Genomic DNA, 23,609 nt, shown 5'->3' on the forward strand with positions numbered 1-23,609 from the left:
TCCCTAGGTACTCTTTTGCCCTCATGTATTTGTAGAATCTTTTTGGATTGTCCTTTGCCTTATCTGCCAAAGCAATCTCATGTCCCCTTTTTGCCCTTCTGATTTCTGTTAACTCTACTTTTGTACCATCTTCAAGGGATTCACTTGATCCCAGCTGACTATGCATATCATGTGCCTCCTTCTTCTTCTTAACCAGGGCCTCAATATTCCGAGTCATCCAACATTTCCAACTTATACCAGCCTTGCCCTTCACTCCAAGAGGAATGTGCTTACCCTGAACCCTGGTTCACACACTTTTGAAAGTCTCCCACTCACCAGACATCTCTTTGCCTGCCAACAGACTTCCCCAATTAACTTTTGAAAGTTCCTGTCTGATACCATCAAAATTGGCCTTGCCCCAATTTAGAATTGTAATTTTTGGGCCAGACCTATCATTCTCCATAGCTATCTTAAAACTTGTGGAATTATGGTCACTAGTCCCAAAGTGATCCCTCACTAACAATTCTATCACCTGCCCTTCCTTATTTCCCAAGAGGAGGTCACGTTTTGCCCCCTGTCTAGTCAGGCCATCCACATACTGAATGAAAAATTCATCCTGAATACGTCCAACAAATTTCTCTCCATCCAAACCTCTAATACAATGGCTGTCCCAGTCAATGTTGGGAAAGTTAAAATTCCCTGCTCTTACCATCCTATTTTTCCTGGAGCTATCTATAATCTCCTTACATATATTAATAAGAACATAAGAAATAGAAACAGGAGTAGGCCATCTAGCCCTTCGAGCCTGCTCCGCCATTCAATAAGATCATGGCTGATCTGAAGTGGCTCAGTTCCACTTTCCCGCTTTCTCCCCATAACCCTTAATTCCCTTGCCTAACAAAAACCTATCTACCCGTGTCTTAAATATATTTAGCGAGGTAGCCTCCACCACTTCAATGGGCAGAGAATTCCAGAGATTCACCACCCTTTGAGTGAAGAAGTTCCTCCTCAACTCTGTTCTAAACTGCCCCCCTCTTATCTTGAGGTCATGCCCTCCAGTCCTGCTGTCCTTTCTGAGCGGGAAGAATCTCTCTACCTCTACCCTATCCATCCCCTTCATTATCTTATACGTCTCTATAAGATCCCCCCTCATTCTTCTAAACTCCAACGAGTACAGACCCAGTCTATTCAGCCTCTCTTCATAGTCCAACCTGCTCATCTCCGGTATCAGCCTAGTAAACCTCCTCTGCACTCCCTCCAAGGCCAAAATATCCTTGCGCAAGTGCGGCAACCAAAAGTGCACACAGTGCTCCAGCTGCGGCCTCACCAGTGCCCTGTACAGTTGCAGCAAGACCTCCCTGCTTTTATATTCTATACCCCTCACTATAAAGGCCAGCATCCCATTCACCTTCCTGATCACCTGCTGCACCTGCAGACTGGGTTTTTGTGACTCATGCACAAGGACCCCCAGGTCCCTCTGCACCTTAGCATGCTGCAGCTTTTCGCCCTTTAAATAGTAATCCCTCCTACTATTATTCCTGCCAAAGTGGATAACCTCATACTTGCCAACATTGTATTCCACCTGCCAGGTCCTCGCCCACTCGCTCAGCCTATCTAGATCCCTCTGCAGACTTTCCACACCCTCCGCACAATTTGCTTTTCCACTTATCTTTGTGTCATCACCAAATTGACACCCTACACTCAGCCCCCTCCTCCAGATCATCTATATAAATGGTAAATAGTTGAGGCCCCAGCACCGATCCCTGTGGCACTCCACTAGTCACCAACTGCCAATCAGAATAGCACCCATTGATACCAACTCTCTGCCTCCTATTAGACAACCAATCCTCTATCCACGCTAACACCTTACCCCCAACTCCATGCCCCCTAACCTTCTGAAGCAACCTTTTGTGCGGCACCTTATCAAACGCCTTCTGAAAATCGAGAAACACCACATCCACCGGTTCCCCTCTGTCTACCGCACTGGTCACATCCTCATAGAATTCCGATAAATTTGTCAGACACAACTTCCCCTTAACGAATCCGTGCTGCGTCTGCTCTATCAAACAATTCTTCTCTAGGTGCCTCGCTATTTCTTCTTTGATGACGGATTCAAGCATTTTTCCCACAACAGACGTTAAACTAACCGGCCTATAATTACCTGCCTTTTGCCCGCCAACTTTTTTTAAACAGCGGCGTAACATTAGCTGTTTTCCAATCTTCCGGCACTTCCCCGGAATCCAGTGAAGTTTGATAAATAATCACTAAGGCATTTACTATCACCTCTGCCATTTCCTTCAGAATCCTGGGATGCATTCCATCTGGTCCTGGGGACTTGTCCACCATCAGTCCCACTAGTCGATCAAGCACTACCTCTCTAGTGACAGTAATCACATTCAGGCCCTCAGCTCCTACCATCCTTCTATCTTTAATACCCGGCAAACTATTCGCGTCCTCCTCCGTGACGACCGAGGCAAAAAACTTATTTAAGGCCTTAGCCATTTCCTCATCCCCCACCACTAAATCCCCCCTCATCCTCTAAGGGTCCAACATTCACTCTAGCCAGCCTCCTCCTCTTTATATATTTATAAAAACTCTTACTATCCTTTTTTATATTTAGTGCTAGTTTAGCTTCATAGTCTATCCTTCCTTTCTTTATCACCTTCTTAGTCAATGTTTGTTGATTTTTAAACCTCTCCCAATCTTCTACTTGCCTACTACTTTTAGCCACTCTAAACGCATCAGCTTTTAATTTAATACTCTCCTTTATTTCCTTCGATAACCACGGCTGATTATCCCTTCTCCTACGATCCTTCTTTACCATTGGAATAAATTTCTGCTGAGCACCGAAAAAGATCTCCTTAAAGATCGTCCACTGTTCCTCAGCAGTCCTACCGAACAATCTGCACCCCCAATCTATATCTGCCAATTCCTCTCTCATCCTATCGTACTCCCCTCTGTTCAAACAGAGGACATAGGTCCAGGACCCTACTTTCTCATCCTCCATCTACATCAAAAACTCAACCATACAATGATCGCTCGTCCCAAGAGGATCCCTCACAACAAGATCCCTAATTCTACCTGCCTCGTTACATAAGACCAGATCTAAGATAGCTCGCTCCCTCATCGGTTCCGTCACACACTGTTCAAGGAAACTATCCCGGCAGCATTCCAAGAACTCTTCCTCAAGCCCACCGCGTCCGACTTGGGTCAACCAATCAATATGCAGATTGAAATCCCCCATAATTATTGCCGTTCCATTTCTGCATGCATCATTTATTTGCTTGTTTATAGCCTGCCCCACTTCCAAGTTATTATTTGGGGGCCTATAGACCACACCCACCAGCGTCTTCCTCCCCTTACTGTTCCTTATGTCCACTCAGAACGATTCCACGTTCTGCTCTTTGAAGTCTATATCTTCCCTTACTACCACCCTGATGTTATCCTTAATCAGCAGCGCCAACCCACCCCCTTTTTCCTCCCGTCTATCCTTCCTAAACACTTGATACCCCTGAACATTCAGCTTCCTGACACTCTGCAACCACGTTTCCATAATGGCCACCAGATCATATCCATTTGTGCTGATCCGCACCACCAGCTCATTCACTTTGTTCCGAATGCTTTGTGCATTTAGATAAAGTGTCTTTATCCCAGCCTTTATTTGAAGAAACACTACCAACCTCTCTCATGCCCCCTACTCCCTTTATTATTGGGACATCCTTATCAATTACCTGTACCCGTACCCTCTCTTTTACTTTAGACATTGTAATTTCTCCTACCCCACCCCCCGACCCCCCACCCCCCGACCCCCTCCCCACCCTCACCTACCCCACCCCCTCACTCCTTCCTCCCCCACTCCTTCCTCCCCCCAGCAGCACCCTCTTGTTCCTGACCCTTAGAGTTAGCCAGTCTAGGGGGTGTGGATGTCTCTTGCACCCCATTATCTACGGTACACTCCCTCTCCCTGATAAGCCTCAGTGTCTGAAGCTCAGAGGCCAGCTCATCTACTTTGAGCTGGAGCTCCTCCAGCAACCAGCACTTACTGCAGACATGGTCACTGGGAAGGACCTTGGGGTCCACCAGCTCCCACATCATCCAGAAACAGCACATCACATCACAGTCTCTTAGTAATTACTGAACACAGGTAAGAATTTAAACTTACTTGGCCCTTTTCTGCCAAGCCCTTTGATCCTAAGCCCTTACGGCTCACTCTGCTTCCCTCTCACTCCGCTGCCCGCTCCCGACGCTGCCCGCTGTCTACAGCAAACCTCCTTTTAAACTTTGCGCGTTAAAAAAAATCCCTTCCCACAAAGCCCCGCGGCCCACTTCCTCTCTAGTTTTTAAATCAGAAAAACCGTTACAAAGCCTGCGAAAATGTTCTCCTCAATTTCCCACTGACTATTTGGGAATCTATAGTACAACCCTATTAAAGTGATTTCCTCTTTCTTGTTTCTCAGTTCTACACATATAGACTAAGTGGGCAAACATTCGGATATATCCCCTCTCAGTATTACTGTGATGTTTTCCCTAATCAAAAGTGCAACTCTCCTCCTCTCTTCCCTCCTGTTCTATCTTTCCTATAGCAGGCGTACTCTGGAACACTGAGCTGTCACTCCTGTCCCTCTCTTAGCCATGTTTCGGTAATAGCTGTAATACCTCAGTCCCATGTACCCATCCATGCCCTGAGTTCATCTGCCTTGCCCATCAGGCCTCTTGCATTAACATAAATGTAGTTTAATCTGGACTTCCCTTGCTCTCCTTTTGCCTTACCTATCTAGTATTAGGATTACTGACACTGCCTTTACTATTTAACGTGTTGTCCTTAAGATGCTGTCCTCAACCTTCTCTTCTGTCTCCCTACTGCTTTGGATCCCACTCCACATCCATCTAAACAGCCTTCCTCTTTTGCTGCTCTCATTCCAGAGAGATGGATAATCACCTACTGTGTGTGTCTTTGTTCTTATGTTAGATATTAAAATTATTTTTCAAAAGCATGCATCTCTTGATTTTGTTTTAAAACTGAAAATGTAATATTCTTGTTAGATTGCTATTGCTCTATTGTTCTCCCTGAACAAATATGACCAACAGCAAAGACCTTCATTTTTTTTGACCAGAGTTTGGAATTAGCAGCTACCAGCACCAGCTATTTTGTTTCTAAAAATCTACTGCCAATACTTCACGTTGAGGAATATTTTTTCCTGCATTTAGCTGGTAGAAGCGAGATGTCAATTTTGACAAGTTCCTGGATGGTTTATGAGCCCTATCTTAGCATTACAGGCTCTCCCATCAGTTATAAGCCAGTTGAGGTGGTGGCAAATTGTTGGCTTGAGCAGCTGCCCTCTCTTTCTCTGCCATTGTCTCTCATTTGTTGCTCTTCACTGACACCATGTTTGTGATGAATCACCAGTTTGGTCATGGCTGGACATCACGTACCCAACCGTGATGTAAATAGAATTGACTTTCATTGAAGACGGTGAAACTGTCTTAAAATGTTCACTTTTACCCCCACATGAATGGGCACGTTGGCATAGCACTAAAATAACTTGTTTGAGCAGTATAAGGCAAGTATTCTGAGCAGTGCCATCTGTTACAATCCTGGTTGACGTTTTAACTTGATGGGAAGATCCTGACTCAAAATACTGTAACTTCTACATTTAAAAAAAACATGGCGAAACAGTGTCACCAGACCTGCTACTTAGTTTTAACACCAAGAAAAAAATTTAAACATGAAACGTTTGATCATTATACAATGATCCTTTACTCCATTCCCCCTGTTAGTTTAACAAATATACACAGATTATAAAGTACATCTTTAGCGACAACGGTCCCATTAACACAAAGTCCCTTTTAAGCACACAGATTTGTTATGTCAAATTCTCTCACACCACTCTGAACCCAAGTTAGTGACTGCGGATTTTTTCTCAGAATCTCTCAGTTGATTTATCATAACATACTTTAAAGTTTCTCATAATAATGCTTTCCCTTACTTATTTGCATCCTGAAATCCAGACCACGTTTTCCAAATGACACTTTTAAATAAAGTTTCTGCTCCACTTTCTTTTACGTTAATTGAAGATTTTCTTACACTTTACACAGCAAACAGATACAGATCCTCACAGTACTCATGGGTATATTCCAACACAACTGGGCTCAGGGCTCTGATCAGGAGACAAGCTCCTGGTACCCCCGGCACCACCACCCGGCCCGAGTCCTGTCAACTTGCACCAGGAATGACGGTGATAATATTAAAAAAAGGTAGAGGAACACTGCTGGAGAGCCAACTGGGCACCCAAACAGCCCAGGCTACAAACTAGTGAGCAGAGAAAAGAAAGAGAGAGAGAGCGAGCAATGGAGAGAGGGGAAAGAAAGTGAGGGGGGGAAAAGGAAAGAAAAAGAGAAAAGTTCTCATGGTGGCCCCCACATCTCAGCAGGGCGTACTCAAGTAAAGGGCCAGGGCACGTCCACCAATCAGATCTTTAACAAGTATTTTTAATTTTTTTATTTGATTATTTTATTTGATTTTTAATCAATCCACTTTTAGCAGTGAATCTAATCTAAGATATTTAATTACCGATTTCCCAACCACCCCAGCTTAGGATTTCTTTGTCTTGATTGCTGTATAAGCTTTTGCTTGAACTCTTGATTCCCAGACTCTTACTAAAATGGCATCAGATGTTTGGGTTACCTCCGAAGTCTGACCTTCCACCTTAAATCTGGTTACTGCAATTGTCTCTAACATTGAACTCTTTGTTTACTCTTCCATGAATTCTTCTGAACAATATCTTGGTCTCTGTTCTCTTAACTTCAGTTATCTTAAGAAATTCTTTCTCTCCCAATTCCCTGGTTATCCGGACAGTAACTGGATCTCTAGGAAGCCTGCCTTTTTGCAATTCCCGTCCTGTCCAGTTTTTCCTCTGCCAGAGTTCAGAGATATTCATTCCCTGATGCCCTGTCTCCAACTTCATTATATCCAGCTAAAACTAAAATTTAAGCTTTTTTTTAGCCTTACAAGAGCTTCCAATTGCCAAGCAATGCACACATACTTCTGTTGGCCTATTTACTTTTCACACTGTAGCTCTGTCAAAGCACAATAGAAACACAGTTGGAACTTAACGAACACCACACATACAAACACCTCTGTCCAGCATGAACTTAACTATAGGTTTTACCCTTCCAGGCACAGAAATATTGAATTAAACACTTAAAACTATACCTTATTTCTATTGTTTACCAGTACAACTATAAATCCCTTAAAACTATCTTTGTTTTCCTAATACAACCACCTCAAGTGGTACAAGAGTGTCTGGTCTCTAGGCATAGTTGTGTCTTGGGGAATACTCATGTTCGCTCTTTTGTCCCTTCCCTTGATTCACAAGATACTTTCTAAGATAATGTTGAGTTTGTTGTTCTGGTGCCTTGATAGGGCATCCATAATCTGTCCTTGCTTCGGCACCATGGCAGAACCACTGCCCAAGATACCTTTAAGTTTAGTGTCAGGTCGGATATCAAAAAGTACATAATTTACCATAGGCTGAGCTAGTACATGGATTTGGTGGTGTATTACTTAATCAATTTCAGTTTTTTGGGATTGATAGCTTTCAGGAAATGAAAGACATTTTTGAACACTGTATAATTAATTTCAATTGCAAGCATTGTATTTGACACATCTGGCGTGGGTGGGAGAGGACTTTGGTTTTCCTAGTGCACAGGACAAGATCCATGCTCTTGTAGGCTTCGGTGAATATGTCAACTATTACAGTTCTTCTATAGAACGAGCACCAGCTTGTGCACTAGAATACTGCAGTGATAACATAAAAGTTGCTGCTTTCAGTCACATGAGATTGCAGAGTTTATCAGTTATGATGATCTTGGGCGAGACTAGTAATTTTTAAGAAATCTAAAATCCCAATTACTTCCAGAAAGAATGAAGTACAAGATTTTACAGTTAAAAACAAAATAACTGCACTATACAATAGTCGAACAAAGAAAACATTAAATACTATCTCAGGTAACCTCCCATGCTCTAAAACCCAGAATTAGCACAAATTAATTTTTTTAAACAGGCAAATTCCAGTCAGTTATAAACTATAAACACTAAATTACACACTAATGGCAAATACAACAAAGAAAAATCTCATGAATTGGCATCGCAATGTACTCAGCATTTAGGTCATAAATCTTAGTCCTTCAAAAATTTGTCTTCCACACAAAATAATTTTAGCTCCTCCTCTTCTATGATTTAATCCTATCCTTAGCCAATAGCAGCACACAATCAACTGAGTTCCAGGGTCACAATCTTCACTAAAAGGCATATGTCTGCAGAAGCTTCTTAGCTCTGCTTACAATGAACGATTGGCGTGGCGTAGATTCATCAATGTTATCTTCAAGAAACAGAAATTACTGCTGCAACTATCTTGGCTTGTTCTCAGTGCCTGAATCTAAATCTTTGTCTTCATCAGCCTGCTTGTATTGTACTATAGGACTCGTCATCTACTACTGACCTATGAGGGCTCTATCTCCTTTTATATAGTTTCAACCAGAAGCTTTGGTTTCCAATCTCAGCTTTTTTCACAAGTTCCAAAACACATTGTGATAAGTTATTACCACAGCTGCAGGAAGCCTGTCAGTAAGATGCAACATTGCTGCAAGAAAGATAAGAATAATGTTGGTGCAAAGACACACTCTTGTTTTCACAGGGAAGAGGTCTGTGGTGAAACTATTGCATTGTGCTGTTATTTCCATCTTGCCATGCTGGAGGTGGATGCTGTTTGTGAATTTAGCTGGGTATCCATACCTCTTAGCACCTTCCAAAGGCCAATTCAATTCACCAAGTCAAAGTCTTCTGAGAGTTCAAAAAAAAATATGTACAAAAGGGACATTTTGAGTTCTGTACTCCTTGTGAAACGCTGTTCTTCTGGAAAGTTAATATCAATGCTGGGATTCAGGAAGGACCTCCCCTGTATTTGGTGAGAGATAATTGAGTAACCTTGTTAGAACTTTGCTAATATTTGAGTGCAATGCTGGGTCCAGTAGTTGTTATCGTTCATCTTGGCTCCTTTCTTGAAGATTGCGACCATCATGGTGTCAAAGGTCACTTGGAATTTTCACATTCTGCCAGAGCTTCACAAAATGATCATATAGCTGAGATGTCAATATGTCTCCTCCATGTTTCAGTAGGGATACTGTCAGGCCCAGAAAGATTTGTTGGATCACTGTCTAGCTTAATTCTGATTGTGTTGTGGGAGCTTCTCCAGCAGGTGCATGTCTGCCATGGAGTTCTGATTAAGTAAAGTTAACGTTGCCATCTTTGGATCTTACCACTGTTGGTTAATGTGTTAAGGGTCTCTTTGGTTGCACTGAAAAAGGCATACGTCAGCAAGGCATACATTTACTCAGGTGTTCTCTGTCCACCCTTTTGTTCTTCAAATCACAAGTTCTTCTTTCAAATTCAGCTTTGGTTGTCTAATGGGCAAGCTGCTTCCCTGTGAAACTTGAATCGCATTTCCAGGTTTGAAATGCTGTCTGTTTTCTATTGATGAGGTTCCTTATTTTATCAGTCCCATCTCAGTTTTGGTGTCTTCTGGTGGTGTGTTCAAGGATTTCTTAGTGTGCATGAGTGATGATGGATTTCAATGATTGCCAGCCATCTTGGATGTAGTTAATTGTATGATGATCCATTCCTATGATTTCCAATTCATTTGTTCTCAAAATTCCTTAAGATTGATGTTGTTTTGCAGCCTTAGAAACCTCAAACTTGCTCCATACCTGTTACAACTTTCAGTTCATTTTGGGGTTGCCTTGAGTACCAGTAATAAGCAAATGAGCTAAAGGTCTGTCCGCCATCTGTCCATCTTCAGTCACAGCCAATGTAGATAATAATGTGCAAATATTTCCAATCCCTGGCACTGACTCTCAAATAGTCTATTAGGTGCCAGCCTCCATTCTTGGGTGTTGCCAGGATGTTTTGATTTGATTTTTCTGGTAGTAAAGGATGTTAGTAACCACAAAATCATGTTCAGAACACAGAGTAAGGAGGCATACATTATTTAAATTGGACTTTTGAATTCTAGATTTTCCAGTGGTGCTCAGCCAAAGGCATGGCAATGAATCACCAAGAAATATGATCTCAGTATGGCTGTCAGAGTTGATTCTAGGTTGGAGTAGAAGGTTTATTTCACTTCATCCTTGGAGACCAAGGTAAACTCTAGTGAGAGTGGCAGATATTGCCTTTGAGCTAACACTCATTCATGAAGAATCTCCATGAGGTCATTTTTCTGGCAAAGCTGATTGTGAAGTCTGCATTCTTCCCACAATTTCCCTCTCCAGTAGGCTAACCATTTCCTTGTTCTTTGATTTACCCCCCCCCCCCCCCCTGTTGTACGAGTCCTGCTAAGAGCTGCTATGTCATTATCTAGGCATATGGAGCTCACAGGTGACTATCACTGTTTGTCTCACAGGTATTTTGAGTTACCCAATAACAACCTGATATTCCAATATCACATCTCAATTGTTTTGGAGAGTTTCAACTGCTGATGGGTTATCCTGCTGGATGTAGTTTTCCAGCTGGGTTTGGGATGGGTCAAGCTATTTTAAAGCACCCTTTCTAGCCCCTTCCTCTAGTGGGGTGAACATAGATGATCTTGAAGAGGGCTGATCAGACAGAATAACTAATAGCAAATCACTTATGCAGCAATTAAGAATGATGCTATTAATTGAGAAACTGCCAACTTTGTGTCAGATTATGACTAGAAGCTCCCAGATTTATTGGTTCTGCTCCCATTGCCACTAACTGATTGAAAAAGGACTTGAGGAAATTTTCCACCACAGAAGGACTTGTGCACGGTTCTCTTTTAAAATACGAGGCCTATTGTACAGCAGGTACCACACTATCTTGACAGGGTACTGTCTGGTTGCAGTGGTCAACCAAGCCTTTGTAACAGAGGACAAACTCCTGCTGCAACTTTTCATCCATCTTCACAAACATCATCAGATCCACCATTGATTTTTATGGTAGGACTTATTGAAGAGCAGGAGACACAATTCAATGTAACAGGGTGCTCTAAAGTAGGTTTGTAGGGTTTTCAATTCTGCAGATGCACAATCTCTTCTTCAACCCACCCTAAACACGCTGTCAGTGCAGTGCACAGCTACTTATTCATCCAGAGAGGTCGTGAGAATTTTGCAGTTAGCCTTCATTTCTGTAGGTATCTCCAGCTATTGACAAGGTTGGTAGCTGAAGTTCACCCCAATAAAATGACACTTAAAATGTTTCTATATAGAAATGTATGAAATTTACAACTTTAGGAGAAAGGCCATATAATTCAACAAATCCATGTTGGTCATTTTTCTCAGCACGATTACCAGTATGGAGTTTGAACTGTAATTGTAATGTTTAGTATGAACCCTTTCTTAGAAAACTGTTCAAAGTAAAATCCATATCCAACTATCCTGCAATTCCATGCATAAAACTCTCCAGTCAATTTCTGCCCTGCCACAGTAACAATAGTCTTAATCCAAATTACAAATGATGTTGTCTGACATTAACCATGGCGCCTTTTCCCTTCTTAATCTCACTGCAGCCTTTGACATGATTAACTACACCTTGTTCCTCCAATGCTTGCGTATGCTGCTATTTTATCTGACCTTTCCAGCTGTAGCCAGACTTCAGCAATGGATTTTTTCCTGTGTCACATAATATCATCTCTGGAGCCTCACAAGAAGTTCTGTGCCCCCCATCATTTTCAATCTGCCCCCTTAGTTATATTATTCAAAGGTATTTCACATATATGAAAATGGCATACAGCCTGACCTCACCATCGCCTCTCTTGACTTTTCCATTACCTCTTTGTTGTCAGCTCATTTATCTGAGGATGAGTTGCAATTTCATTGAATTATTAAATAAAGGAAAGAGCAAAACTATTGTTTTTGACCATCCAACCTAACGCATTGCACAGTTTCCTCACCACCAATTCCACCCCCCCTCTTCAGCCAGTCTCTCATATTGAACTGTTCATACATCTTCATCCTATTTGAATCCAACCTGAAATCCAAGCACATAGCCTTCTAAGAAATTACAATCAATTCAATGTGTCAATCTATTTAGCATGGAAGAACCAAAAAAGGAAGCATATGCTAAAAGGGAATGGTAATATAAAATAAAAATTAGGAACAAATTCCAAGACAAATTTTTATACATCAACGAAGGCTATAACCCAATGTTCCCCTATGCTTACAGAGGCAACATAGATTAAATGCAGAAGGCAGGGAATAATAATCAAGAAAATTTTAAAGTTTATTTATTTGTCACAAGATTTATATTAACAGTGCAACGAAGTTACTGTGAAATTCCCCTAGTTGGCACAATCCAGCGTCTGTTCAGGTCAATGCACCTAACCAGCATGTCTTTCAGACTGTGGGAGGAAACCAGAGCTCCCAGAGGAAACCCATGCAGAACAAGGAGAACATGCAAACTCCACACAATGACCCAAGCTGGAATTGAACCCAGGTCCCTGGTGCTCGAAGCAGCAGTACTAACCACTGTGCTGCCCAGGTTATATTGGTGTGGGTATGCCGGCGTTGGACTGGCGTAAACACAGTAAAAAGTCTGACAACACCAGGTTTTAGTCCAACCTATTTATGGTACATTGGGGAGACCATGCAGACGCTACGACAACGGATGAATCCGTTGTCGTAGCGTCTGCATGGTCTCCCCAATGTACCATAAATAGGTTGGACTAAAACCTGGTGTTGTCAGACTTTTTACCAGGTTATATTGGAGCAGATTTTGTGGTCAATGATACAGAGGCACATGCCACTGTCTGTATTTTAAATTACATTCTGACCTTTTTCACAAACTATGGTGGAAACTTGGATCCATGCTGCTTTAGGGAGAACATTGGTGAGAAAAGTCAGGTCTAGTGATGCAGCACAATTCCAAACAAGCCACTGCCTTTTTTGATGCCTTGAGCTCAAGATATGCCTCTTGGAGCCGAGCCTTCAGTTCGATGACAGAAAAGTATATTTTATCATTTTTAAATGTCTTCTTTATTGAATCTTTAAACCTAGTTTCCTGCATGGCTGAAATGGTCCAAAGTACTTCAACCTCATACAATGAAGTTTAATTAACCAAGGACAGTCCAACTTGAGCAGCAAAAAGCTATCCTCATCAGTGAGAGTTCTTTCCAAGTTCACGGCATTTATTCCTTGCAAAATAAAGCATCTTGATTTTTTTTATTAGGCTTCACTTTGCTATAATATTAATCAGTCCAACTTCTATAAACCTAGAGAAATGCTAGTCACTGTATATGCGCAATTATAGCATCCAGTTCATTTAACAAATACCTGTTATGTCCTTCCAAATCATTCACCCAAATACTGGATAGTAAAGGTAAACTTTTACTTATAAGATATATAGGATCCGTAAACATGATGTTGATCCTGAGCATATCTAGTAGAACCTTGAATTTTGCTGCACCCATCTTGAATAATGCTCACAGCTCCATTAATCAAATAAGATCACTGCCTGTTAAGTACAGAAGCCATTCAGATGAATCCAGCTATTATGGATTTAAATTATGAGCAAGATTAAGGAAATAGATTTACTTTGGAATGTAACATGCTTCAAACTTGAATTATAAAAGGGGTTGATAAATTTCATTCAAGTAATTTGTTTACTGAATAAAAAGTTCAAACAACTGAGGGGCAAGCTAAAACTTAGGATATCATAAATAAGAAGGATTATAATAATTTTTACACAAAACCCAATAAAGTTGTGTAATAAAGATAAGGTCATGAAAATGAACAGTATTAATAGCTTTAAAAGGCAACTGGTGGGTTTCTGGAATAAAGAATATTGAGGGATAGGATTAGAAGACAGGAAAACGGATAGTTCTGCTGCAGCAATTAGCATTTCCTATTTCTAAACTCAAATTTTACTGTATCTAGAATCAAGCATATTTCCTGTTGAATCAGTCACAGAGCAACACTGCTAAATACATAGACCTGTAGTTTGGATTACCATACTATTCTGACAAATAGGTGCAGTGCATGGCAAACAGTTAATAAGAGTCAGATTCAAAATTGCTTTCTTACTCATATGCTTCAAATACTTTGAATAGCAAACAGTTATGCATTTCTATTTTGCACTGCTCTAAATAACAAGCTACTTATTGGTCTGACACTGATCCTTAGAAACAAGTGCAAACTGTCAAAACAAGATCTATTGTAGGTGTTTATAAAGCCACAAACTGTCTCTCCTCAGCAGTATTACAGTATAGCACGTAATTGATATACATTTCACTTCTACCTGTGCTATCAAGAATCCTCCAAAGTCTCCAATATTGATCTCAATATCATAGACTTGAGCTAGATACACAGTACATACCTGGGTACTTACTCTGGAAATGTTGCACAAATTATTCTCTGGCGTAACTGAACTGAGCATCTCAACCGACACCTTCAATCCATCCCCCACACCTCCACCCAAACTGACTACCATCCCATCTATCAGAAGATTTGAGACCTTAATTTTTTTTATTTGAGTCACAAGTAAGCTTACATTAACGTTACACTGAAATTACTGTGAAAATCCCCTAGTCACCACGCTTTGCCACCTGTTCAGGTACAGAAGAAGAATTTACTGTGGCAGCTACTGTCATAAAAAGGAGGTATGCCCTCTCTTCATTTGTCTTCTTCCACATTCGGTCATCTTGCCCTGAAGAGGCTGCACTGGTCCCCTTCTTTTGCAGCAAGGATCAAAAGTCCAGGTTGAAAGTGCACAGTATAGTAAGGGCTCAGAAGCCATTTTGGGGAGCCCAGAGCAATTCTGATTTGGGTCACTGACTTGAAACCTTAACCTGGTACCTTTCCACTGATGCTGAGCATTTTCTGTTTTATTTCAGATTTCCAGCAACTGCAATATTTTGCCTTTTTTTAAGACATACTACATTTCTTTATTATGCTGCCTCCTCAATTAGACATTATTCTGTCATTCCTCTGGATAGCACTAATAGAATTTCCCCAGTATTCAACAAGCAGCTACTGGAATCAGACCCTGGTCTCTGTACTTAGAATCATAGATGGGTTATAGTGCAGAACAAATCTATTTGGCCCATCAAGTCTGTGCAAATTCACTGCAAAAACAATTTAGCTAGTTCCACTTCTCTATGCTTTCCTTGTACTCTGCAAATATTTCCAGTTATTTATCCAATTCCAATTTATCCAATTTTGACAACTATAACTGAATATTCTTCCCTACCCTTTCAGGCAATGCATTCCAGATCACAAGTACTCACTAAATAAAGAAACTTTTCTTCATCATTTTTGGTTCTTTTGCCAATCACTTTACATCTTTGTTCTTTGATCTGTTTCCTCTGATTCTTGAACTTGTGCCAATGGAAACAGCTTCTCTTTATCTAGATCCCTCATAATTTTGAACATCTCTATCAAATCTCAGAATCTTAAGAAGGACCTATGTTGACTTCTCCCTTCTATCCATTTAACTGAAGTCCCTCATTCCTGATCCATTCTCTAAAATCTTCATGTCCTTTTTAAAGTACACTTCCTAAACTGTAGATAATACTCCAGTTGTGGCCTAACCAATATATTATAAAGTGCCACTCACCTGATGAAGCAGCAGCACTCTGAAAACTAGTGATTCCAAATAAACTTTTTGGACTTTAACCTGGTGTTGAGAGACTTCTTACTCTATTTATAAAGCTCAGGATCAAGTATACCTTATTAATCACTTTCAACTTGTATTGCCAACCGCAACTATTTGTTCACATCTACCTCTCAGTCTCTCTGTGCCCTTTTGGAATTGTGCTCTTTTGTTTTATATTGCTTCTTTTGTTTTATATTGCTTTTATATTGCTTTGTTTTATATTTATATTGGAGATTAGAAATAGGAGAGGAGAGGTCATCCTGCTGGGAGTCTTTTATAGACCTCCAAAAAGTTCTAGAGAGGTTGAGGAAAGGATTGCGGAGACGATCCTGGTTAGGAGTGAAAGTAATAGGGTAATTGTTATGGGGGACTTTAACTTTACTAATATTGATTGGAATTGCTATAGCTCTAGCTCGTTAGAGGGGTCAGTTTTTGTTCAAAGTGTGCAGGAAGGTTTTTTGACTCAGTATGTTGATAGGCCAACTAGAGGTGAGGCTATATTGGATTTGGTGCTGGGTAATGAGCCAGACCAGGTGCTAGACTTGGAAGTTGGTGTGCATTTTGGTGATAGTGACCACAATTCGGTTACGTTCACCTTAGTGATGGAAAGGGATAGGCATGAACCTCAGGTCAGTAGTTTTAGCTGGGGGAAGGGTAATTATGAGGCTATTAGGAGAGAATTAGGAAGCATAGGTTGGAGATTACAGGGACTGGGAACGTCCGAAATGTGGAATTTTTTCAAGGAACAGCTACTGCGGGTCTGCAATAGGTATGTCCCTGTCAGGCAAGGAGGATTTGGTAGGGCTAGGGAACCGTGGTGTACTAAAAAAGTTGATTCGTTGGTTAGGAAGAAAAAGGAGGCTTATGTTCGGATGAGGCTTGAGGGCTCAGGTAGTGCATTAGAAAGCTTTAGATTGGCTAGGAGGGAGTTGAAGAGGGAGTTAAGAAGGGCTAAAAGAGGACATGAGATGAGATGAGATGACTTTGGCTGATAGGATTAAGGAGAATCCTAAGGCGTTCTATAGGTATGTCAAGAACAGAAGGTTGGTTAGGGCAAGATTAGGGCCAGTTATAGACAGTAGAGGGAAGTTGTGTGTGGAACCGAAAGAGATTGGAGAGGCATTGAACCAATATTTCTCTTCGGTGTTCACGCAGGGGGACATGAATATAGCTGTGGAGGACACTGGGGTGCAGGGGTGTAAAATAGAAAGTATTGCAGTTGAAACCGGGGATGTGCTGGATATTCTAGAGGGCTTGAAAATAGATAAGTCCCCTGGTCCGGATGGGATTTACCCTAGGATTCTCTGGGAGGCTAGAGAGGTGATTGCAGAGCCTCTGGCTCTGATCTTCAGGTCATCGTTGGTCTCTGGTATAGTACCGGAAGATTGGAGGACAGCGAATGTTGTCCCATTGTTTAAGAAGGGGAACAGAGACTTCCCCGGGAATTATAGACTGGTGAGTCTTACTTCTGTTGTGGGCAAGGTTTTAGAAAGAATTATTAGGAATAGGATTTATAGTTATTTGGAGAGTAATGAATTGATTAGAGACAGTCAGCATGGTTTTGTAGCAGGTAGGTCGTGCCTTACTAACCTTATTGAGTTCTTTGAGAAAGTGACCAAAGAGGTGGATAGGGGTAAGGCAGTTGACGTGGTATATATGGATTTTAGTAAGGCGTTTGATAAGGTTCACCATGGTGGGCTTCTGCAGAAAATGCAGATGTATGGGATTGGGGGTAATCTAGGTACTTGGATCAGGAATTGGCTGGCAGATAGGAGACAGAGGGTGGTGGTTGATGGTGAATATTCGTCATGGAGTTCGGTTACGAGCGGTGTGCCTCAGGGATCTGTTTTGGGGCCACTGCTGTTTGTAATTTTTATTAATGATCTGGATGAGGGTATAGTTGGGTGGATTAGTAAGTTTGCTGATGACACCAAAGTCGGTGGTGTGGTAGATTGTGAGGAAGGGTGTCATAGTTTGCAGGGTGACTTAGACAGGTTGCAGAGCTGGGCCACGAGGTGGCGGATGGAGTTTAATGCGGAGAAGTGTGAGGTAATTCATTTCGGTAGGAGTAACAGTTGTGTTCAGTATAGGGCTAACGGGAGGACTTTGAATAGTGTGGAGGAGCAGAGGGATCTAGGTGTATGTGTACATAGATCCCTGAAAGTTGGGAATCAAGTAGATAAGGTAGTTAAGAAGGCATACGGTGTCTTGGCGTTTATTGGTAGGGGGATTGAATTTAGGAGTCGCAGCGTCATGTTGCAACTGTACACAACTCTGGTGCGGCCGCACTTGGAGTACTGTGTGCAGTTCTGGTCCCCACATTACAGGAAGGACGTGGAGGCTTTGGAGAGGGTGCAGAGGAGGTTTACCAGGATGTTGCCTGGTATGGAGGGGAGGTCATATGAGGAGAGACTGAGGGATTTGGGGTTGTTTTCGCTGGAAAGGAGGCGGCTAAGAGGGGATCTTATTGAAACATATAAGATGATTGGAGGTTTAGATAGGGTGGATAGTGATAGCCTTTTTCCTCCGGATGGAGAATGCTAGCACGAGGGGACATGGCTTTAAATTAAGGGGTGGTAGTTATAGGACGGATGTCAGGGGTAGGTTCTTTACCCAGAGGGTGGTGAGGGATTGGAATGCCCTGCCTGCTGCGGTTGTAAATGCGCCTAGTTTGGGGGCGTTTAAGAGATCTGTGGATAGGTTTATGGACGAAAAGGGATTGGTTTAGATTAGTGGGTCAGTGCTTTTTTTTAAAAAAAAGCCTGGTCGGCGCAACATCGTGGGCCGAAGGGCCTGTTCTGCACTGTAATGTTCTATGTTCTCCTTGTTCTATTAAAATGTATCACTTTGTACTTCTATGAGTAGTTGGAGTTTCAATTCCTCCTACTTATCACTATACATCTTCAAACTTTAGATTAAAAAAACTTAGTTTCCCTGCCTAGATATTAGAAGTAGGTTTAAAAATTTAAGTTCATTTTAATTTTAAATACATGTTTGCATTTAATTACTGCCTACCCATTATTCATCAGCCAATGAATCCTGCCTAAATCAATTCCCCAACAGAAACATTCAGAATTCTCCTCATCTATCTCTTTGAACCTATCCTGACCTAGGGAAATTATTGGAGAGGATTCTTCGAGACAGATTTACTCCCACTTGGAAGTAAGTTGATGTATTAGCGAGAGGCAACATGGTTTTGTGAAGGGGAAGTGGTGTCTCACTAACTTGACCGAGTTTTTTGAGGAAGTGACGAAGATGATTGATGAGTGTAAGTCAGTGGATGTTGTCTATATGGACTTCAGTAAGCCCTTTGACAAGGTCCCTCCTGGCAGATCGGTGCAAAAGGTGAAGTTGCATGGAATCAGAGGTGAGCTGGCAAGGTGGATACAAAACTGGCTTGGTCGTAGTAGAGAGGGTAGCAGTGGAAGGGTGCGTTTCTGAATGGAGGGCTGTGATAAGTGGTGTTCCTCGGGAATCAGTGATGGGACCCTTGCTGTTTATATATATATATAAAAATTATTTGGAAGAAAATGTAACTGGATTGATTAGTAAGTTTGCAGATGTCACAAAGGTTGGTGGACGTGCAGATAGCGGTGAGGACCATCAGAGGATACAGCACGAAATAGATCAGTTGGATACTTAGGTAGAGAGATGGCAGTTGGAGTTTAATCCAGACAAGTGTGAGGTAATGCATTTTGAAAGGTCTAACACAGATAGGAAATATACAGTAAATGTCAGGACCCTTAAGAGTATTGACAGGCATAGGGATCTGGGCGTACAGGTACACAGGTCACTGAAGGTGGCAACGCAGGTGGAGAAAGACTCAAGAAGGCATACGGCATGCTTGCCTTCATCAGCTTGGGCACTGAGTTTAAAAATTCGCAAGTTATGTTGCAGCTTTATAGAACCCTGGTTAGGCCGCACTTGGAATGTAGGTTCAGTTCTGGTCGCCACAATACCAGAAAGATGTGGAAGCTTTTTTTTTAAACAGGAAAATAAATGTTGCCTGGTATGGAGGGTATTAGCTATGAAGAGAGGTTGGAGAAACTTGGTTTGTTCCCCTTGGTTGAGGGGTGATCTGACAGAAGTCTACAAAATTATAAAGGGCATGGACAGAATGGATAGTCAGAAGCTTTTTCTCAGGATGGAAAAGTCAATTATTAGGAGGCATAGTTTAAGGTGCGAAGGGTAGGATTTAAAAGAGATGTACGAGGTAAGTTTCTCTTACACTGAAGGTGGTGGATGCCTAGAACTTGCTGTGGGGGAAGTAGTGGAAGCAGATACGATAGTGACTTTTAAGGGATATCTGACAAATACAAGAACAGAATGGGAATAGAGGGATATGCAGCCCGGAAGGGTACAGGGGTTTAATTCAGTTGGGCAGCATAGTCAGTGCAGGTTTGGAGGGCCAAAGGGCCTGTTCCTGTGCTGTAATTTTCTTTGTTTACTTTGGAATTTCAAGAGGATATAAAAGTCAAAATATAAATATAGGATTTTTAAAAAATAGTCTTTCCATGCCTTCCTCTTGACTTTGTCCATCAATTTTCATGGCTGCTTTGTTGTTAAATTAATTTCTGATTACTTTAAAAGTAGCCTTTACCTAGCCCATTCCCACCTCCCCCTACCCTACTGTCTCCTGGCACTTTACCGTCCCAGCCTCTTGGTCCCCCGAATTGTGCTATTTAGTCTCTTCCCAGTCCCGTTTCTAACATTTTTTCTCATCTGCCCTCACTTTCTCACTCCACACCAACGACAAGCAACACAATTTTGCTATTTAACGAGGTTTTACTTGCTTGAGATGTTCTCTGACGTTTCATTATTTGCATCTTTTACGCAATTGTACTTTTAAAACATTTCACCATCAGATTCGACAGATCATCAGACACAGAAGGAAAACAAAACAAACCAGACAGCCGTATATTCATTATTTTTAATCCTGTCGTAATGTCCTCGATATTGAGGCAAATCCAGACACGCACAAATACACCTTGGTACCAGCAGGGATGCTGCTGAACACCATGTCAGACAGTAATATTAACAGAATGACAGGGGACTGAGACTAATGGAGGGAGTTCTGCAGCATCACACAACAGATCCACATTTATGTAAAGGCCGTGCATTCAGAATGGAACAAATATTACTAAATATGGTAAATATTCCAGACAATCTTGCTGTTCGCTGTGGAGGTTGTCTCACTTAAACTGAGGCAGGTTTTGATGAGACGGGCAGCATCCGTTGCCAGCACCAAGATGCTCGCTCACCAGCATCAGTTCCCCGCTCCGGTGAAGTCCCGCAAACACCTACCTTGGCCTTTCCCGTGGCTTCGACAACCGGGACACCGAGTGGAGCGGACCCATCGGCGAACGGGAGCCCCCGCCGCCTCTCCCACTCCGCATAATAATAACACGAAGCCGCTGCCGCTGCTCCTCCGACACCACAAACAGCCGCCAGCCAGAGGCCGCTCCCCGGCACTGGTCGGGATGCGAAGGCTGCAGCCCGTCTCAGGCTGCTGGAAGCGGCCGCCTGCCCGGATCTGCGGCTCAGTCGCTGCATCTTGAGGAATCCCCTCAGAGCGGCCATGGCTGCTGGTGGCCGTTAGCCGGGTGGCTCGAGCGCTATCGCGAGAGCGGCGGCGCGAGCCCGGGGGTGGGGGAAGCTGCTCTGGGTGGCTCTGGGATAGGGAGAGTAGCGTTTTGCTTGAAGAGGGGGTGTAGCCTGGTGTTTACTGAGAGATGCTTTGTCTCCCTGAAAGGGTGATTAAGCAGTTTGATTGATTTTACTCCACTCTTAAAGTTACAAAGCTCAGTGGACCAGGCAAACTTCCCTCCTTCCCTTGCATGCTCCAAAAATCAAATTCAAAATCCAATTGAATTCAATTCAAGGTCCCCACAAGGGAGACAAACAAGATTCAAGCTGCCAATTCTTGTACTCAATGCTCCAGCTGATGAAGACAAGCATGCCTTTTTAATCACCTTGGCCATCTAACTTTCTTGTCTTCCATAACCAAGCCAGTTCTGTATCCATCTTGCCACTCCATCCCAAATCCCATGTGTTTTTTTGTACTATTCTGCCATATAGGACCTTGTCAAACTCCTTACAAAAGTCCATATAAGCTACATCCACAGCCCTTCCCTCATCAATTATCTTTGTCACCTCTTCAAAAAACTCAATCAAGTTAGTGAGACATGACCTTACCATATAAAATCATGCTGCTCTTCACTAACTAGTCCATTTTCTTCCAAATGTGCATGTATCCTGTCCCTCAGTGTCTTCTCTAAAAGCTTCCCCATCACTGAGGTGTCTCTCTGGTCTATAATTTCCTGGATTATCCCTTCTTCCTTTCTTAAGAAAGGAAACAACATTGGCTATTCGCCAGTCTTCTGGAACTTTGCCTATGGTCAAAGGGGATGTGAAGATTTCTGTTAAAGCCCCAGCTCCCTCCTGCTGTAATCTGGAATAGATCCCACCCGGCCACAGGGACTTGTCTACCTTAATGCAAATTAGGATACTCAATACTTCTTCCCTCAATATATTGATATTTTCTAGAGGGTTCAAACACCTATCCCTGACCTCAACATCCATCATGTCCTTCTCCTTGATAAATAGTGATACAAAGTACTCATTAAGGATCTCACTCACTCCCTGTGGCTCCATGGATAACTTCCCTCCAATGTCCTTGAGTGGGCCTATGCTTTCTCTTGCTACCTTCTTGCTCTTAAAAAGCCTTGGGATTCTCCTTGACTCTGTTTGCTCAAGACATTTCATGGCCCCTTTCAGCCCTCCCAATTCCGTGTTTAAGTTCCTTCCTACTTTCACTGTACTCTTCAAGGGCTTCATCAGTTTTAAGATGCCTAGTCCTATTGCTCCCTTTTTCCTTTTGACTTGGCGTACAATTTCCCTTGTCATCCGTGGTTCCCGAATCCTGCCATTTCTATTCTTCATGTTTGCTGGGATATGCCTGTCCTGCGCTTCAATCAACTGGCCTTTAAAAGCCTCCCACATGTCAAACATGGATTTGCCCTCAAATAGCCACTCCCAATCCAGATTCCCAAGTTCCTGTCTAATTTGGATTTAATGGCCCTCGCCCAATTAAGCACCCTCACCCGAGGGTCATTCTTGTCCTTATCCATGATTATCTGAAATCTACTGGAATTATGGTCGCTGAGTCAAAAATGCTCCCCTACTGAATCATTGATCACCTGACCTGGCTCATTCCCCAATACCAAGTCTAGTATTAAAAAGCCTTCTTGGACACATCTAACAAATTGCTCGCCATTCGAGTCTCTGGCTGTAACAAAGTCCCAGTCAATATAGGGGAAGTTAAAGTCACCCACCATAATAACCCTGCTTTTTTTCATATCTTTTCAGTATCTGACTACACAACTGCTCCTCTGTCTCCTGCAGGCTGTTGGGAGGTCTATAATGCACTCCCAACATTGCGATTTCATGCTTCTTATTCCTGAGCTCCACCCATAATGCCTCAATTCAAGATCTCTCTAATGTGTCCTCCTTCAAAACAACTGCGATGTGCTCCCTAATCAGCAATGCAACTCCCCACCCCTTTTGGCCCTCTAAAACAACAATATCCCAGGATGTTAAGCTGCCGCTCCTATCCCTCCTTTAACCGTGTCTCTGTAATTGCAACAACATCATAATTCCATGCAGGTTCTCAATTGATCTGTTTTACGTGTTCTACTTCTTGCATTGAAGAAAACATACTCCGGACCGCCAGTCCCACCGAGCCCCGTCTGCTCTTACACTGCGCTATCTTTATCTCAGTCTCACCTTTTTCCCCAGTCTCTACACTTACTGGCCTGCTGTTCCAGTTCTCCACCCATGCACCCTCCCTTCCCCCTCTGGATTCTGGCACCATGGAGGCAACACACCATCCTCGAGTCTCATTCACGGCCACAGAAAAGTTGTGTACAGTTGTTGTACCACAACTTGTGGTACCAGTTGTGGTACCACA

The 23,609-nt window shown here is 42.4% G+C and overlaps 1 protein-coding gene across 6 annotated transcripts in view; it reads right to left on the reverse strand.

Annotated features, from left to right (window-relative positions):
- Positions 1 to 21,259, reverse strand: part of LOC145341960 (calcium uptake protein 3, mitochondrial-like) — a 177,398-nt gene extending 156,139 nt beyond the window's left edge. For all 6 annotated transcript variants that reach the window (XM_080187109.1, XM_080187083.1, XM_080187100.1 and 3 more), the window contains exon 1: positions 20,945 to 21,259. In XM_080187109.1, the coding sequence (XP_080043235.1) occupies positions 20,945 to 21,220 (276 nt within the window). In that variant the 5' untranslated portion in view covers positions 21,221 to 21,259. The remainder of the gene's footprint in view (positions 1 to 20,944) is intronic.
- Positions 21,260 to 23,609: the final 2,350 nt, after the last annotated feature.

Source organism: Carcharhinus amblyrhynchos, chromosome 1 (genome assembly GCF_965287045.1).
Source record: "Carcharhinus amblyrhynchos chromosome 1, sCarAmb.v2.hapA, whole genome shotgun sequence".
NCBI lineage: Eukaryota > Metazoa > Chordata > Chondrichthyes > Carcharhiniformes > Carcharhinidae > Carcharhinus > Carcharhinus amblyrhynchos.